Source organism: Tiliqua scincoides, chromosome 2, assembly GCF_035046505.1.
Source record: "Tiliqua scincoides isolate rTilSci1 chromosome 2, rTilSci1.hap2, whole genome shotgun sequence".
In the NCBI taxonomy this organism is placed as follows: Eukaryota; Metazoa; Chordata; class Lepidosauria; order Squamata; family Scincidae; genus Tiliqua; species Tiliqua scincoides.
The window spans coordinates 249,566,099-249,584,276 of record NC_089822.1 but is presented as its reverse complement, the minus strand read 5'-3'; the positions used below and the strand labels follow the sequence as shown (position 1 = coordinate 249,584,276).

At 48.6% G+C, this 18,178-nt stretch overlaps 1 protein-coding gene across 1 annotated transcript; it reads left to right on the top strand.

Moving 5' to 3' along the window:
* Positions 1 to 8,088: 8,088 nt before the first annotated feature.
* LOC136639007 (olfactory receptor 2T2-like) lies at positions 8,089 to 9,024 on the top strand. Its single transcript, XM_066613034.1, has one exon. It carries the CDS (start codon positions 8,089 to 8,091, stop codon positions 9,022 to 9,024), a length of 936 nt encoding a protein of 311 aa, XP_066469131.1.
* The last annotated feature ends 9,154 nt before the right edge of the window (positions 9,025 to 18,178 follow it).

Here is an 18,178-nt window from a genome sequence, read left to right as displayed (position 1 = left end):
CCTAGACTGGGATAAAGTCAGCGGGGAGCTGTCCGCGTGCTGGACAGGGCTCCCACTGGTACTCCTGCAGTGCCTCAACTGGGCACAGCGGCAACCCGCCTGTCAAGCAGGTTGGAAAACCTCACCCCTCTCTTAAAGGAGTAGGGGTAGCTAAGCAGGTTGTCATCCGAACTTCGCCCCTCCCTCACCAGAGCAGGGACCGTTTACCTGTTAAGTGAGTTAGCGGCATCGCCCCTCTCTACAATGGAATAAGGGCTGCGTACTTGTTAGTAGGTTGTTGACTGCACATCCCACCTTTCCCACTGAAGCAGGGATAGCATGCCCATTAAAGTGGTTGGTAACACTGCCTGTTAAGCAGGTTGGTAGCAACTTTGCTGACATAACCTCACCCCTCCCCCACTGGAGGAGGGACCGCTCATCATTAAGTGGGTTGGTAACCTCACCCTTCTCTCAAGGAACGGGGCAGCATACCTGCCAGTGGGTTGTCAATCCTGTCAATCGGGCTGGTAACAGAACATTACCCCTTTCCCGGACGGGGGCAGAGCACCCATTAAACAGTTGCTAATAGAACGCCCCCCTCTCGAAGAAGAAGGGGCCACAAATCCGTAAGGGGGGTTGTAACCAAACATTGCCCCTCCCCCAGGAGCCGGGACAGTGCACTCATTAAGTGGGCTGGTAACGAAACATCACCCCTCTCCAAGGAGAAACGGCTACGCAGGTTGTTAACAGAAACCTCCTTCCCTCTTCCAAAGGCCTAGTGGCATTATGCCCACTAAGTGGGTCTGCACCAGAACACCCCCCTTCTCTGAAAGGAGTAGGGGCAGTACTCCTGGTAAGCACATTGTTGACAGAACACCACCACCCCCACAGAAGTCGGGTAAGCACACCCATTAGGCAGCCTGGTAACAGATCGCCATCCTCCCCTAAGGAGAAGGGGTAGCATGCCTGTTAAGCAGGTTGGTAATAGAATGCCACTCTTCCCTTAAAGGCATAGGGGGCGGCACACATATCTCCTCTCTCAAGGAGCAAGGGCAGCATGCCCACCAAGCGAGTTACTAAATGCCCTGCTGATGCCCAGGGAAAACATAATATTAAATGCTATACTCTCATATTAAATGCCCCATCCACTCTGCCCCATTCCTTGGGTGCTGAAGCCTGGCCAGGCAGCTTTCAAAGTGGCTCCCACATAGATGGAGTGCATGCTGTAAGCAATCCGAGATGGCCAGGGGCTCCCCATATGCCTCTAAATATCCTCCAAAACTGATGAAGTATTAACAAGGAGGAGGTCAGGTGCCTGGGAGGAGATCGTTGTGGGTGGTTGGGCTGGTGTATCTGTACTGCCTTGCACTCATTGGAGCTCATTTTATGCACATATACTCATCATTAAGTCCCATTAAAATCAATGGAACACACTCCCAGGAAAGTGTGGACAGGATTGTAGCCTTAAGTCCAGCTATGTCTACCCGGATACAAGACCCCTTATACTCCTGGGACTTATTCCTTGGAAGTTGGAGCCAGGACCTGAGCCCTATGCTCCAAGCCTCTGCATGCCCCATCAGAAGCAAGCCCCCCGTTATCACCCAAGGGGCTTACTCCCCGTAAAGTGGGCGAGGACTGCAACCCTATGACCAAGTTTCTGTGTGCCTGTTCAGAATCAAGCCCCCTTATAGCCCAAGGAACTTACTCCTTGGAAAGTGGGGCGAGAACTGCAGCCCTATGATCCGGAAGCAAGGCCCCTTATAGTCCATGGAGCTTACTCCCAGGAAAGCGTGGCTAGGATTGCGGCCAAAGTCCAAGGCTCTGCCTGTCTCCTCAGAAGCAAGGCCCTTTATAGACTATGGGGCTTACTCTCAGGAAAGTGTGTGTAGGATTGCAGCCAGAGTCCAAGGCTCTGCCTGCCTCCTCAGAAGCAAGGCCCTTTATAGACTATGGGGCTTACTCTCAGGAAAGTGTGTCTAGGATTGCGGCCAAAGTCCAAGGCTCTGCCTGCATCCTCAGAAGCAAGGCCCTTTATAGACCATGGGGCTTACTCTCAGGAAAGTGTGTCTAGGATTGCAGCCAGAGTCCAAGGCTCTGCCTGCATCCTCAGAAGCAAGGCCCTTTATAGACTATGGGGCTTACTCTCAGGAAAGTGTGTCTAGGATTGTGGCCAAAGTCCAAGGCTCTGCCTGCATCCTCAGAAGCAAGGCCCTTTATAGACTATGGGGCTTACTCTCAGGAAAGTGTGTCTAGGATTGCAGCCAGAGTCCAAGGCTCTGCCTGCCTCCTCAGAAGCAAGGCCCATTATAGTCCAAAGGGCTTCCTCCCTGGAAAGTGGGGCGAGGACTGCAGCCCCGTGATCCAAGCCTCTGCATGCCTACTCAGAAGCAAGCCCCATTATAGTCCAAGGGGCTTCCTCCCTGGAAATCCTGGCTGGGGTTGCAGCCCCAGCATTTAAGCCTCTGCCTGGCTCCTCAGATGCAAGCCCCATTATGGCCCCTGGGGCTTACTCGTATGAAAGTGGGTGACGCTGAGCTGGTGCCCGCCTCCCATGGCGACTCCCCATGTGATCCTGCATGCAGCAGGGATCCGGGCTCGGCAGGACACCTCCTGGAGCCCCGTGCTGGCCTGCAGCCACACGCAGGGAGCTGCAACAGTCCTGCAGCTCGAGCCACGTGCGGCCAGGCGCCTGCTCCGTGCCATGCAGATCCTGCTCCCACGTGGAGCGCACTGGGAGCCCTGGGCTTGCCTGCCAGCCGCATGCAGGGAGCTGCAACAGTCCTGCAGCTGCGCGGTCAGGCACCTGCGCCTTCGGGAGGCTCAGCGCGGAGCCTGCTCCCACGAGCGCACTGCAACCTGCTACTTGGGCAGGCGGGAGCCCTGCAGCAGCCCTGTGATCACAGCGCCCCTCTCCAGCAACCCTTGTGGGCACCCTCCCAGGAAGCAGTAGCTGGAGCTGGGCACTGTGCACGTGCGCTGTCCACTGGAGACCCGGGCAAGGCCAGCAGGGAGTCCCCTCCACCCACCACGCCAGGGACTGAGCGCACACTCCAAGCATGTCTGCTTGGAGCAAGTCCCCCTGCACTCCCCGGGGCTTACTCCCAGGAAAGCAAGTCCCCCTGCACTCCCCGGGGCTTACTCCCAGGAAAGTGTGCCTGGACTGCACCTGATCCTTCCTTGGGCAGAGCCTGTCCAACCCCCATCCCCATCTTACAGATCAAACACGCTGCACGAGAGATCCAGCGCAGGAGGCCTCCTCGGGAGTTGCACTGGTCCTAAGGTGGCTGGATGGGGTCAGGTCCACTCTATTCCCACGGTGCCCACGTGCACAGAAGGAAGAGGGCTGGGTCTCGTGCCCTTTTAACAGGTCCGCTGTAGCTGCCAGACCCAGCCCCTTTCTCCTCCCCCTTGGGGAGGGACTCTCGTGCCCGGCCAGGCCAAACAAACTCCGATCACCTTTTAACTGGGCGATCGGGAAACCTATTGCAGCCCCTGGCCCTTACTAGGGGGAAGGGGATGAAAGTCCCCTTCCCTTGAGGAGGCCTCTGGTAGCCGCAGTGGTGCCACTGGATGCAGCGGTAGCCATTTTGGCAGTGCTGCACCCAGTGGAGCCTCTGGGGATAGGACTGGACTGTAAACCGTCGCCTACATACAGTATCAGAAATTCCAAATGTTAGTGTACAAAGTACTCCAGGGTTGTTTTTTTCTTTGGGGGCAAGGGGGAGTAATAGGCAGAAATTGAAGGTAGCACGGTCCTATGGCTGTTGGCTGGTGACCTTATGTTGAAGAAAATCCATCATAAATGTTTGTTCCAAGTGACTGCTCTTGCGATGGTTCCTGTGGAGTCACGTTCTTTGAAATATTTAACCAGAAAGGGTCATCTTTTTCTCTGTAAACCGCTTTGTGAACTTTTAGTTGAAAAGCAGTATATAAATACTGTTGTTATTATCATCATCATCATCTTTATCATCATCATCATCTCTGAGTAACTTGCTGAAAAAAGTCCTATCAAGTGGGTTTATACAGGAACCCTAGAAATCAGGCGCTTGAAGAGGGAGATGATTCTGACATTCAAAATTATGCAGGGGATGGGTCAAGTGGATAGGGGGATGTTCTTTTTCCTCTCACACAACACCAGAACCAGGGGACATTCACTAAAATTAAGTGTTGGGAGAGTTTGGACGGGCAAAAGAAAATATTTCTTTACCCAGCATGTCATTAGTCTGTGGAACTCTGATGACATCTGGCCTAGATGCCTTTAAAAGGGGATTGGACTAATTTCTGGAGTAAAAGTCCATTGCAGGTTACAAGCTGTGATGGGTATGTGCAAGCTCCTGATGTTAGAAGGAGGCTACCTCAAAATGCCAGATGCAATGGAGGGCACCAGGATGTAGGTGTCTTGTGTGCTCCCTGAGGCATCTGGTGGGCCACTGTGAGATACAGGGAGCTGGACTAGATGGGCCTTTGGCCTGATCCAGCAGGGATGTTCTTAACCATCTCTCTGCTCGTAAGGTCACCAGTTATTAATTCTGCATGAATTAGACGTGTCTACAAAATGATTTCACATGCTTGCATTCATGCAAATCATTTCATGAACCATCCCATCCAGGCAACACAATACCTTGGAATTGTACCCAAGGTCATGACTATACATTACGGTTCCTAGACAGTTGCCACTGAAAGAAGACCTTGCATCTCCTCCTCCTCACACCCAATAAGGCCAAATGCATGCCATGGTTTCATCATGTTGCAAATTTTCCATCCTTCATTGTATTTCATTGGCTGAAGTTTGTGGGAAAGAGGAGGGAAATTAACATAATTTTGCTTTATTAAATGTTACAGGGGAGAAGATGTAGGGACAGCTGGTTTCTGCAGCAGAAGAATTTAGATCACAGCATGGCTGCCAGGACAGCCACACATAGAATATCCCTTTATGTATGTATGTATCCCTTTATATATCAGTATCTTTCATATCCAAAAAAATGATAGTGTGTGACCCAGATCAGGTTGTTGATATCAAAAAGTGGTAACAAAAAATAACTGTCTATATATACAATATAAAGGGATACATACATAAAGGGATATATGCAAGCTCTTTTTTTTGCCATAAGTAGTGCAACAATTCGACCTCTTTGGCACATGGCCAACTGGAATAATGGTTTATTTTGCCCACATCTGGCTGTGGGCAGATGAGCATTTAAAGAAGCCCCAAAGAGTGGGTCATTCTTGTGAAGACTGAAAATGAAGTGGACCCTTGGCTAACTTAGCAAATGTCCATCTCAGGTTCAGGGATATGACAAGATGCCCCCCCCCCCCCGAAGCTATACCGAACATACAAATACAGAGCAGTCTTCATAAAAAGAATTGTATAGTATTATACAAAGCACCTGAAAGTGCTAAATTTTCTTCAGGGATATTTTCTGTTTCCATCAACAAACCTTTAATTAAAGTCTTGGGATCAAACTCCCCAAAAGCCAGATCATTCACAATATTTTTTCAGCCATTGTAAACACTGGGCAGCCTGGGGGATATAAACAGTGATCCTTATTGTGGCCTGATACATTGAAGAACAGCTTTTCCTCAAGGGATTGGACCATGGCGCCGACAGTCATAGAACCTATAAGGGCTGAAAGACCCCATTTTGCCCCCCAGACAGGGGCTCAAGTCATTGGCAGCTGAGATGCAGCAATATAATGTAGCACTGAGATCACATTATTTCATAAAGACATCTCAGTAATCCATATTAGACAAAACGATAGATTAAATCTCTGTCTGACTGCTACCTCCGTGACTCAGCGTAACTGACATTCACGGGATAGCCATACATTGACTTGCAGAAAGAGAAGGCAGATGAGCATCAAGAACACGATTTTCTTAAAATACTAGAAGTATGGGATTTTTCAAGTCATGCTGCATTGGAAATCCACTCTGCTTTCTTGAGGATCCCAGCTCCATCTGCTGCTGATAGGGACACATAAAGGTATGCGTTTTTTAGCTAGAGGGATTTGGGGTTATGAGTGGGTCTTAAAGTCTAAATTTTCCTTGAATTTTCTACCTCCCCAGATTGTGGGGGGAAAATAAAAAAAAAAGTAATTTGCATTGACATTACAGTACAGTATTTAATTTAAAAATATTTGTATTTTGCTTTATCTTCCATGACTTTGAAGGCTTATACTATATCGCTGCAATTTTCAATCTTTTTCATCTCTGGGCACATTGACGCTAAAATTGACAAGGCACATCGTGGTGCTGATGGGGGACTCACATCCCCCAATGGCCTTAATAATAAATGGCCCTCCACAAATTCCCTTGGCACACCTGCAGACCCTTCGCGGCACACCAGTGTGCCATGGCACAATGGTTGAAAATCACTGCTCTATAGCAACCAGATACAAGAGACAAAGAGATTCAGATGCAGAGTGTGGTCATATCAGTTTCAGACTTGAGTCATGGGATCTAGACCAGTGTTTTTCAACCAGTGGTATGGGTACCACCAGTAGTACTTGAGGTGGTGTCTGGTGGTACGCGTGTGACCCCGGATACCTGCCGGCCAGCAGCAAGACCAGGAACACAACACAACAAACAGTGGTAGGATGCTTCAAAGGATGCTTTTCCACATCTGAAAAAACCCTTCAGTCAACCCTGAGCCTCTTCCTGGTGTTTGTTGTGTCGCATCTGGCCTCCCAACCCAGAAGTAACTGGCAATGATGTAATCGCCAGTTACTTCTGGTGGACCAGGTGAAGTGGTACAGTGGTACAGCAATTTTGCATGCCATCACAAACTGAGCACTGATGTTCCTGTTCAGGACAAATTCTTCCAGGCAGCTCTGTGACTTGGTATCAACCGTTTCATGCTTTGCATGCAGTCATAGGGGATAGAAGGATAGGTGAGGATAGGATTGCAGCATAAATTGATTATGATATTGCTTGACAGATTGAGCATTTTTATGCTTAGTCTGCACTTCCTTTAAGATGTGAAAGGTTTCAGGTTGTGTTCGCATTCCAGTAAGCAGCCTGCAATTCAGCAAATGACAGATGATTATTCTGACACCAGGCATATCCCTGCCAATATTTAGTTCTGTTCATTTCCAAAGGAGAGAGGAATGGGATAGCCACATACTTGAGAGTAAGCCCCATTGAACCCATTGTGATTTGCTGCACAGTAAACATATGTACCGTACTGTGCTTTTAGAGTGCTGAACTCTGGCTTTACTGTATCCATCATCATCATGATCATCACCATCACCACCACCTCTCCTGGCAAGACATTCTTAATTCATTCCCATGACAGTAGGTTTATCAATTGACCAGAAAAGGGGGGGGGAGACCACAGAGACTGAGCTGAAGAACTTAGCCGCAGAAACATGCAAGTATTGACACTCGTCAGTAGTTGTTATTACATTTTTTAAGCGGCTGGTGGAATACTTGGCAATGGGCATCTTAAACAATATGTTCCACTCCATTGCAGTGAATGGGGGAGGTAATACATAGAAGTGCTTCACATCTCTAATGTGTGCACCTGGGGCTCTCACAATGCCTACCTTCAAAATCTGCCATACACTGAATCAGACCATCAGTCCACCAGGGCCAGTACTGTTAACACAGACCAGTAGTGCCTGTCCACAATTTTACACAGGAAATGTCTTTGTCCTACCTGGAGATGCTACAGATTACAATTGGGACTTTCTGCATGGAAAGCAAGAGCTCAGCCCCCTGAGCTATAGCACTTCCCTCCCTCTCCACTCAACCAAAATAGCACTATAATCTTAAAAGATTTATTTGAATTGACGTGATTTCATTAATTGTCTGATTAAACAATTCCACAGTGAAGAAAACCCAGGGAGAACACCTTTAGATCAAGACATTTGAGATTTCTGGAGTCCCCCCAGCCCATCCCAACTCTCAGTCTGAGATCCATGTGGCCACACTTGCATGGAACTGAAAGGAAATTATGCAGCACATTAATTCTCAGTGCCAATGTGGCAAGTTTGAAATGGTATTTTAAAAACTGACCATGAAACGAACCTTTTTGGGTTAACTAAGATTTGTGTATGTGGCTTTTACAGTTATTACTACCTCAACAATATTGTTCTTCTGTCTTCAGGGGCAATGGAAAATGCAAATGGGACGTCATGGACCGAGTTTCTTCTTGTGGGGCTTGTACATCTAAAGACGCCTACTGTTTTCTTTGCTATAGTGCTTTTTATGGCCTTCATTGCTCTGTTGGGGAACTCTCTCCTCCTGTTCCTTATCCAGATTGATTCCACCCTTCATACTCCAATGTACTTTTTCCTGAGTCAACTGTCCTGCATGGATATGGGTCAGATCTTCATTGTGTTCCCTAAAATGTCAGTGAGCTTTTTAACACAGAGATACGCAATTTCACTCTCAGGGTGTGTGGCCCAGATTTTTCTCACTCTGACCATGGGGAGCTCAGAAAGCTTTGTCTTGGCTGTCATGTCATATGATAGGTATGTAGCCATCTGTAGGCCCCTGCAATACCCGGTCCTCATGAGGAGAACCATCTGCATTATCATGACAGTGGGGATCTGGTCTTCATCATCACTCATCATCCTGGTCGTTGCCGTTTATGTACAATCTCTTCCCTACTGTGGGTCAAATGTGATTGACCATTTTTTTTCTGAGCTTCCAGCTCTCCTGAAGTTATCCTGCACTGACACATCTGCATTTGAAAAAGTGATATACTTTGACAATGTGGTGGTAATTTTTCTCCCCATCTTAGTAATCCTTTCTTCGTACATAGCCATCCTTGTGCAAGTTTTGCGCATGCGCTCAACTGAAGGAAGGCACAAGGCCTTAGGGACCTGCTTGTCTCACTTGATTGTGGTGAGTATCTTTCTTGGGGCAGCAATACTGACCTACACCGTTCCTGTATCCTCTTATTCATCACAAAGGTCCATGATTAACTCTGTGTTCACCACTGTTGTCCCCCCAATGCTGAACCCTTTTATATACAGCCTGCGGAATCGGGATGTGATCGCAGCACTGAAAAAGGTCTTTATAAAATGCAGACCGCAGAAATGATACATTCCGTTTGTTTAATTATTGTTCAAAATTTTAAGCTGTGACAATAAAATTTATCAAACATTTGTATAATGGACAGAGAACAATTATGCACATTTGTATCAATATTGTGCATTTCCAAAATAAATTTTAAAAAAGATTCTATGGTAAATTTTTCTTTACATCATCTCCCATCTCTTTCACTTACAGAGCAATTCTATGCATATTTACTCAGAAGTAAGAACCAGAATATTCAGAGGAGCTTACTCTCAGGAAAGCGTGCATAGGACTGCAATCTTAATTTATATAAATGAATGGTTTGCTCCACTAATCTGTTCTTGTAATCGGTTTTGCAATGCACACTGAAGGCCTAATCCTATCTAACTAACTGTCCAGCACCAATGCAATCACAATGCAGCCTCAATATAAGGGAAAAAATGATCCCTTACCTTGAGGAGGCCTCCCTTACTGCCCTGCCCACTGCAGGTTGCACTGCATGCCCCATTGGCATGGGTGCAAAAGCACTGGATAGGATTGTGCCCTGAATATTTTTCATGAGAAATGGTATATGCTGCCATGATGCCCTGTGGAATGGGCTCTGCCAGCTTCTAGGAAGGAACTGAAACTGCAATCCTATGTGTACTTTCCTGGGAGTAAGCTCCATTGTAAAAATGGAACTTACTTCTGAGTAGATCTGCATAGGATTGCAGTGTATCCCTTCTGATGCTTCCTTGCAGCTTACATATTCAGCAAAGGGCTTTTGAGATCTGTGGTACTGTTGCAAGGCAAATCAGCAACTCAGATAAGCAACTCAGAACAACTCAGTACACAGGGATGAAGGTTCACAGGCTTTTATTGAATTGTATACAGTTGGTCCACGGGACTCATGTCCAAAGCATGGACCCCGTCTGAACGCTGGTCCTTAACTTTTATACCACACACTCCTTTGTCTGAAAATCTAGACTTCTCATTCGCTGAAAGTTTGACATCATAAATGGGGCTCTAGATAATAATAGGCTCTAGATAAAATATCATTTACATAAAAGATAGAAAATAGGTGGGCAACAAGTGAGCAAAACCATTGATCGGCTCTTATTTACATGCAGGTGGGGTTTCATCTTAAAACTTAGCCAAAATTACACAATTTCCAAAAGTTTTCAAAAACCAGTAGGGTTCACTGTAACATCCTCATTAAAGAGAACACAAAAACACTTAAACACGGGTATGAACACTTATTTGGTAGAACTTCTGATCCATTTATTGACATATATTCCTCTCAAACCCTTCCTAATTAGGATGGCCTTACTTGAGCCACCCATCTTATCTCTTCTGCATCTCTTCTCCTGGTTTTAGTAAAACACTGTGGGGCTCTCTGCCAACCTCTGTTAAGCAAGGTCCTTTAAACTTCCTTTTAACAAGTTTTACTCTATGTCTTAATTCTATTTGTGACTACTGTGACCAGTTAATTATTAAGGGGTATAGTGGTGTATATCTTTGCCAAGAAGTGACCTCTTCCCTTCATTGGTTGCCTAGCACCTGTTAAAGTGTAATCCCTTTGAGCTAATTTTGTGATTTTTCATATATTTTAACATAAAACAAGCCATACTTTCACTGCATCACATTTTCCTTTTAAGAAATCCTTCTCCCATTTACCTTCAAACAAGTTACTCAGACATTACATGCCAGGCAAACTGCTTTCTCCCTCTCTATCTCTCTCTCTGCACCTTCCTAATCAAACCTGCACCAGCCCCCTTTAACATTCATTGCTCCATTTCAGTTATAATTCAAACAAAGACTGATTCTCAAGAATGTTCTTGGTTATCTAATTAAATATATTCTTTTTCTAAATTAGTCTCTTGTAGGTGTCTGTGTCCAGCTAGCTAAACGCTATATAGTTTGCCAAAAAGCCTTGCCAACTGATAAGCCTTCCCTGCAATACTAAGGCTTTTCTTACTTCTAATGACTACAATGTTGCATATATGTGTTTTCTCAGCTTGTGATATCTTGGCTGGCCGTATACTTCTGCCAAGAAGGAGTTTATCAGTCTTTGAGATACAGCTCCCTTTTCCAAATTCCAAAAAGTATCAATGCAAGACTTTGAGGGCCCAAGGTCTCAGCTAGCAAAACAGCTTTCTAAGCAGCTTTTTCTGTGAGACTAACTTATGATTTTTAGATGAGAACAGCTTTCACTACTCTATGTGCCTTTATGCTTTAAAATAATTCTTTCTACGCTGCTTATACTTTACTGGGCTATCCAGTGACTTTACAGTCTAGGGTCAAAGGTCAACGTGCCTCAGTACCATCTCCAGTTTTCTCATTGACAATATTTTTAAAGTTCCATCACTTACATGTCCAGGACACTAGCAGAACACAAACAAGCTTATCTGAGTGGTTAATGAGCTATGTCTCTAGTCAAAAATGGGTAAATAATACCCAAGATACTTTATTTCTAATTAGTAAAAGTTTTGCACAGACGTTTTGGAAAATATATGGACCAAACTCAAATTAGTGTAATGGCAACTAATTGCATCAGTTGCTGACTTTGTTCTGTGGTGCAGGGAGGGACCTCTGGGCGGTACCAGAAACCTCTGCCCCCAGGCGGGCATGCACCCGACTCCAAGTCGCGCCCCGCTGCTGGGACGGCGCATCTCATCCATGTCTATCCCTTAAGGGGAAGGCAGCTGGATCGCGGACTGCGCCACCTCGAGCCGCTGAGCCTCTGAGGTGTGCCCCGCGGTCCCGGCCAGGGCCCCGTCTACGTCCTCGTGCTGCCGAGCCCCTGAGGACTGAAATAGGGTACCGCCCTGCCTATGCCGCTTGAAGGTGCATGCCAAAAGTCCCATTCACGCCTCCTAACCCGCACCACCTGCCACAAGAAGGGGTCAGCCTAGCGTTTGACCCCCCCCCGCTCCCAACCAGGGGGAGAAGCGCCTTAAGGCCATCCTGCAGGTCTCTCAGAAAGATGTCCGCCCTCTGCTCAGACAAGTGCAGCCATCTCCTCTGTAGAGAGCAGGCATTGAGAAGGCAATGACTGGATGCACAATGACCCGTCCACTGGTCCATGCCACAAACTGGCCTATCTGTTTGGCAACTTTCCACCTCATCCTCTCCACCTCAGCACAGTGGCTGGCACCATGCCACACCCGCTGCTGTAGGAGTCCAACCAGACCATTGTGATGCCGGGCAGCCAACCCTGAAGGGTGGCGAGCTCCTTGCCTGCTCTGGGCCTGAGCGGCAACCCGGACCTCCCACACAGATCATTTTTGCACAGGTGGATCACCAATATGTCAGACGACAAGTTCTCCTTCAATTACTCCGCCATTGCGGGTAGCAGCTGGCCCCACCACATCCCCTGCTTGGCCAGTCAGCCAACTTGCATGGCAGGGCTGTGCCTGAGCTGCGTTCCAAAATGCCTCATGGCTGCCCACTTGCGGGCCCAAACTACCATGGAATGGCCACAGACAGTTCACGAACCAGCTTCTCACCACATCCTGCAGAAGAAGTTATTGCCACAACCCCTGCCCGTTGCAGCATCCCCCCATAAAAGGGGGGTGCCAATGAAGGAGCCTGCCTCTAAAAGATCCGAATGTAGCGCCTATAAGCTGTAGAGCGCCAAGGTCCTACCTGGAATGAAGGCTATACTCCTTTGGCTGCAACTCCAGGGCTATGAGGGCATGCGAAAAGACCACCCTAGACTGGGATAAAGTCAGCGGGGAGCCGTCCGCGTGCTGGACAGGGCTCCCACTGGTACTCCTGCAGTGCCTCAACTGGGCACAGCGGCAATCCGCCTGTCAAGCAGGTTGGAAAACCTCACCCCTCTCTTAAAGGAGTAGGGGTAGCTAAGCAGGTTGTCATCCGAACTTCGCCCCTCCCTCACCAGAGCAGGGACCGTTTACCTGTTAAGTGAGTTAGCGGCATCGCCCCTCTCTACAACGGAATAAGGGCTGCGTACTTGTTAGTAGGTTGTTGACTGCACATCCCACCTTTCCCACTGAAGCAGGGATAGCACGCCCATTAAAGTGGTTGGTAACACTGCCTGTTAAGCAGGTCGGTAGCAACTTTGCTGACATAACCTCACCCCTCCCCCACTGGAGGAGGGACCGCTCATCATTAAGTGGGTTGGTAACCTCACCCTTCTCTCAAGGAACAGGGGCAGCATACCTGCCAGTGGGTTGTCAATCCTGTCAATCGGGCTGGTAACAGAACATTACCCCTTTCCCGGACGGGGGCAGAGCACCCATTAAACAGTTGCTAATAGAACGCCCCCCTCTCGAAGAAGAAGAAGGGGCCACAAATCCGTAAGGGGGGTTGTAACCAAACATTGCCCCTCCCCCAGGAGCCGGGACAGTGCACTCATTAAGTGGGCTGGTAACGAAACATCACCCCTCTCCAAGGAGAAACGGCTACGCGGGTTGTTAACAGAAACCTCCTCCCCTCTTCCAAAGGCCTAGTGGCATTATGCCCACTAAGTGGGTCTGCACCAGAACACCCCCCTTCTCTGAAAGGAGTAGGGGCAGTACTCCTGGTAAGCACATTGTTGACAGAACACCACCACCCCCACAGAAGTCGGGTAAGCACACCCATTAGGCAGCCTGGTAACAGATCGCCATCCTCCCCTAAGGAGAAGGGGTAGCATGCCTGTTAAGCAGGTTGGTAATAGAATGCCACTCTTCCCTTAAAGGCATAGGGGGCGGCACACATATCTCCTCTCTCAAGGAGCAAGGGCAGCATGCCCACCAAGCGAGTTACTAAATGCCCTGCTGATGCCCAGGGAAAACATAATATTAAATGCTATACTCTCATATTAAACGCCCCATCCACTCTGCCCCATTCCTTGGGTGCTGAAGCCTGGCCAGGCAGCTTTCAAAGTGGCTCCCACATAGATGGAGTGCATGCTGTAAGCAATCCGAGATGGCCAGGGGCTCCCCATATGCCTCTAAATATCCTCCAAAACTGATGAAGTATTAACAAGGAGGAGGTCAGGTGCCTGGGAGGAGATTGTTGCGGGTGGTTGGGCTGGTGTATCTGTACTGACTTGCACTCATTGGAGCTCATTTTATGCCCATATACTCATCATTAAGTCCCATTAAAATCGATGGAACACACTCCCAGTAAAGTGTGGACAGGATTGTAGCCTTAAGTCCAGCTATGTCTACCCGGATACAAGACCCCTTATACTCCTGGGACTTATTCCTTGGAAGTTGGAGCCAGGATCTGAGCCCTATGCTCCAAGCCTCTGCATGCCCCATCAGAAGCAAGCCCCCCATTATCACCCAAGGGGCTTACTCCCCGTAAAGTGGGCGAGGACTGCAACCCTATGACCAAGTTTCTGTGTGCCTGTTCAGAATCAAGCCCCCTTATAGCCCAAGGAACTTACTCCTTGGAAAGTGGGGCGAGAACTGCAGCCCTATGATCCGGAAGCAAGGCCCCTTATAGTCCATGGAGCTTACTCCCAGGAAAGCGTGGCTAGGATTGCGGCCAAAGTCCAAGGCTCTGCCTGCATCCTCAGAAGCAAGGCCCTTTATAGACTATGGGGCTTACTCTCAGGAAAGTGTGTCTAGGATTGCAGCCAGAGTCCAAGGCTCTGCTTGCCTCCTCAGAAGCAAGGCCCATTATAGACTATTGGGCTTACTCTCAGGAAAGTGTGTCTAGGATTGCAGCCAGAGTCCAAGGCTCTGCTTGCCTCCTCAGAAGCAAGGCCCATTATAGACTATGGGGCTTACTCTCAGGAAAGTGTGTCTAGGATTGCAGCCAGAGTCCAAGGCTCTGCTTGCCTCCTCAGAAGCAAGGCCCATTATAGACTATGGGGCTTACTCTCAGGAAAGTGTGTCTAGGATTGCAGCCAGAGTCCAAGGCTCTGCTTGCCTCCTCAGAAGCAAGGCCCATTATAGACTATGGGGCTTACTCTCAGGAAAGTGTGTCTAGGATTGCAGCCAGAGTCCAAGGCTCTGCTTGCCTCCTCAGAAGCAAGGCCCATTATAGACTATGGGGCTTACTCTCAGGAAAGTGTGTCTAGGATTGCAGCCAGAGTCCAAGGCTCTGCTTGCCTCCTCAGAAGCAAGGCCCATTATAGACTATGGGGCTTACTCTCAGGAAAGTGTGTCTAGGATTGCAGCCAGAGTCCAAGGCTCTGCCTGCCTCCTCAGAAGCAAGGCCCATTATAGTCCAAAGGGCTTCCTCCCTGGAAAGTGGGGCGAGGACTGCAGCCCCGTGATCCAAGCCTCTGCATGCCTACTCAGAAGCAAGCCCCATTATAGTCCAAGGGGCTTCCTCCCTGGAAATCCTGGCTGGGGTTGCAGCCCCAGCATTTAAGCCTCTGCCTGGCTCCTCAGATGCAAGCCCCATTATGGTCCCTGGGGCTTACTCGTATGAAAGTGGGTGACGCTGAGCTGGTGCCCGCCACATGGCGACTCCCCATGTGATCCTGCATGCAGCAGGGATCCGGGCTCGGCAGGACACCTCCTGGAGCCCGTGCTGGCCTGCAGCCACACGCAGGGAGCTGCAACAGTCCTGCAGCTCGAGCCACGTGCGGCCAGGCGCCTGCTCCGTACCATGCAGATCCTGCTCCCACGTGGAGCGCACTGGGAGCCCTGGGCTTGCCTGCCAGCAGCATGCAGGGAGCTGCAACAGTCCTGCAGCTGCACGGTCAGGCACCTGCGCCTTCGGGAGGCTCAGCGCGGAGCCTGCTCCCACGAGCGCACTGCAACCTGCTACTTGGGCAGGCGGGAGCCCTGCAGCAGCCCTGTGATCACAGCGCCCCTCTCCAGCAACCCTTGTGGGCACCCTCCCAGGAAGCAGTAGCTGGAGCTGGGCACTGTGCACGTGCGCTGTGCACTGGAGACCCGGGCAAGGCCAGCAGGGAGTCCCCTCCGCCCACCACGCCAGGGACTGAGCGCACACTCCAAGCATGTCTGCTTGGAGCAAGTCCCCCTGCACTCCCCGGGGCTTACTCCCAGGAAAGTGTGCCTGGACTGCACCTGATCCTTCCTTGGGCAGAGCCTGTCCAACCCCCATCCCCATCTTAGAGATCAAACACGCTGCACATGAGATCCAGCACAGGAGGCCTCCTCGGGAGTTGCACTGGTCCTAAGGTGACTGGATGGGGTCAGGTCCACTCTATTCCCACGGTGCCCACGTGCACAGAAGGAAGAGGGCTGGGTCTCGTGCCCTTTTAACAGGTCCGCTGTAGCTGCCAGACCCAGCCCCTTTCTCCTCCCCCTTGGGGAGGGACTCTCGTGCCCGGCCAGGCCAAACAAACTCCGATCACCTTTTAACTGGGCGATCGGGAAACCTATTGCAGCCCCTGGCCCTTACTAGGGGGAAGGGGGTGAAAGTCCCCTTCCCTTCAGGAGGCCTCCGGTAGCCGCAGTGGTGCCACTGGATGCAGCGGTAGCCATTTTGGCAGTGCTGCACCCAGTGGAGCCTCTGGGGATAGGACTGGACTGTAAACCGTTGCCTACATACAGTATCAGAAATTCCAAATGTTAGTGTACAAAGTACTCCAGGGTTGTTTTTTTCTTAGGGGGCAAGGGGGAGTAATAGGCAGAAATTGAAGGTAGCACGGTCCTATGGCTGTTGGCTGGTGACCTTATGTTGAAGAAAATCCATCATAAATGTCTGTTCCAAGTGACTGCTCTTGCGATGGTTCCTGTGGAGTCACGTTCTTTGAAAAATTTAACCAGAAAGGGTCATCTTTTTCTCTGTAAACCGCTTTGTGAACTTTTAGTTGAAAAGCAGTATATAAATACTGTTGTTATCATCATCATCATCATCATCATCATCATCATCATCATCATCATCTCTGAGTAACTTGCTGAAAAAAAGTCCTATCAAGTGGGTTTATACAGGAACCCTAGAAATCAGGCGCTTGAGGAGGGAGATGATTCTGACATTCAAAATTATGTAGGGGATGGATAAAGTGGATAGGGGGATGTTCTTTTTCCTCTCACACAACACCAGAACCAGGGGACATTCACTAAAATTAAGTGTTGGGAGAGTTTGGACAGGCAAAAGAAAATATTTCTTTACCCAGCATGTCATTAGTCTGTGGAACTCTGATGACATCTGGCCTAGATGCCTTTAAGAGGGGATTGGACTAATTTCTGGAGGAAAAGTCCATTGCAGGTTACAAGCTGTGATGGGTATGTGCAACCTCCTGATGTTAGAAGTAGGCTACCTCAGAATGCCAGATGTAATGGAGGGCACCAGGATGTAGGTGTCTTGTGTGCTCCCTGAGGCATCTGGTGGGCCACTGTGAGATACAGGGAGCTGGACTAGATGGGCCTTTGGCCTGATCCAGCAGGGATGTTCTTAACCATCTCTCTGCTCGTAAGGTCACCAGTTATTAATTCTGCATGAATTAGACGTGTCTACAAAATGATTTCACATGCTTGCATTCATGCAAATCATTTCATGAACCATCCCATCCAGGCAACACAATACCTTGGAATTGTACCCAAGGTCATGACTATACATTACGGTTCCTAGACAGTTGCCACTGAAAGAAGACCTTGCATCTCCTCCTCCTCACACCCAATAAGGCCAAATGCATGCCATGGTTTCATCATGTTGCAAATTTTCCATCCTTCATTGTATTTCATTGGCTGAAGTTTGTGGGAAAGAGGAGGGAAATTAACATAATTTTGCTTTATTAAATGTTACAGGGGAGAAGATGTAGGGACAGCTGGTTTCTGCAGCAGAAGAATTTAGATCACAGCATGGCTGCCAGGACAGCCACACATAGAATATCCCTTTATGTATGTATGTATCCCTTTATATATCAGTATCTTTCATATCCAAAAAAATGATAGTGTGTGACCCAGATCAGGTTGTTGATATCAAAAAGTGGTAACAAAAAATAACTGTCTATATATACAATATAAAGGGATACATACATAAAGGGATATATGCAAGCTCTTTTTTTTGCCATAAGTAGTGCAACAATTTGACCTCTTTGGCACATGGCCAACTGGAATAATGGTTTATTTTGCCCACATCTGGCTGTGGGCAGATGAGCATTTAAAGAAGCCCCAAAGAGTGGGTCATTCTTGTGAAGACTGAAAATGAAGTGGACCCTTGGCTAACTTAGCAAATGTCCATCTCAGGTTCAGGGATATGACAAGATGCCCCCCCCCCCCCGATGCTATACCGAACATACAAATACAGAGCAGTCTTC

Coding starts and splice junctions, on each gene's coding strand:
- LOC136639007 (XM_066613034.1), top strand. CDS start 8,089: ATGGAAAATGCAAATGGGACGTCATGGACCGAGTTTCTTCTTGTGGGG.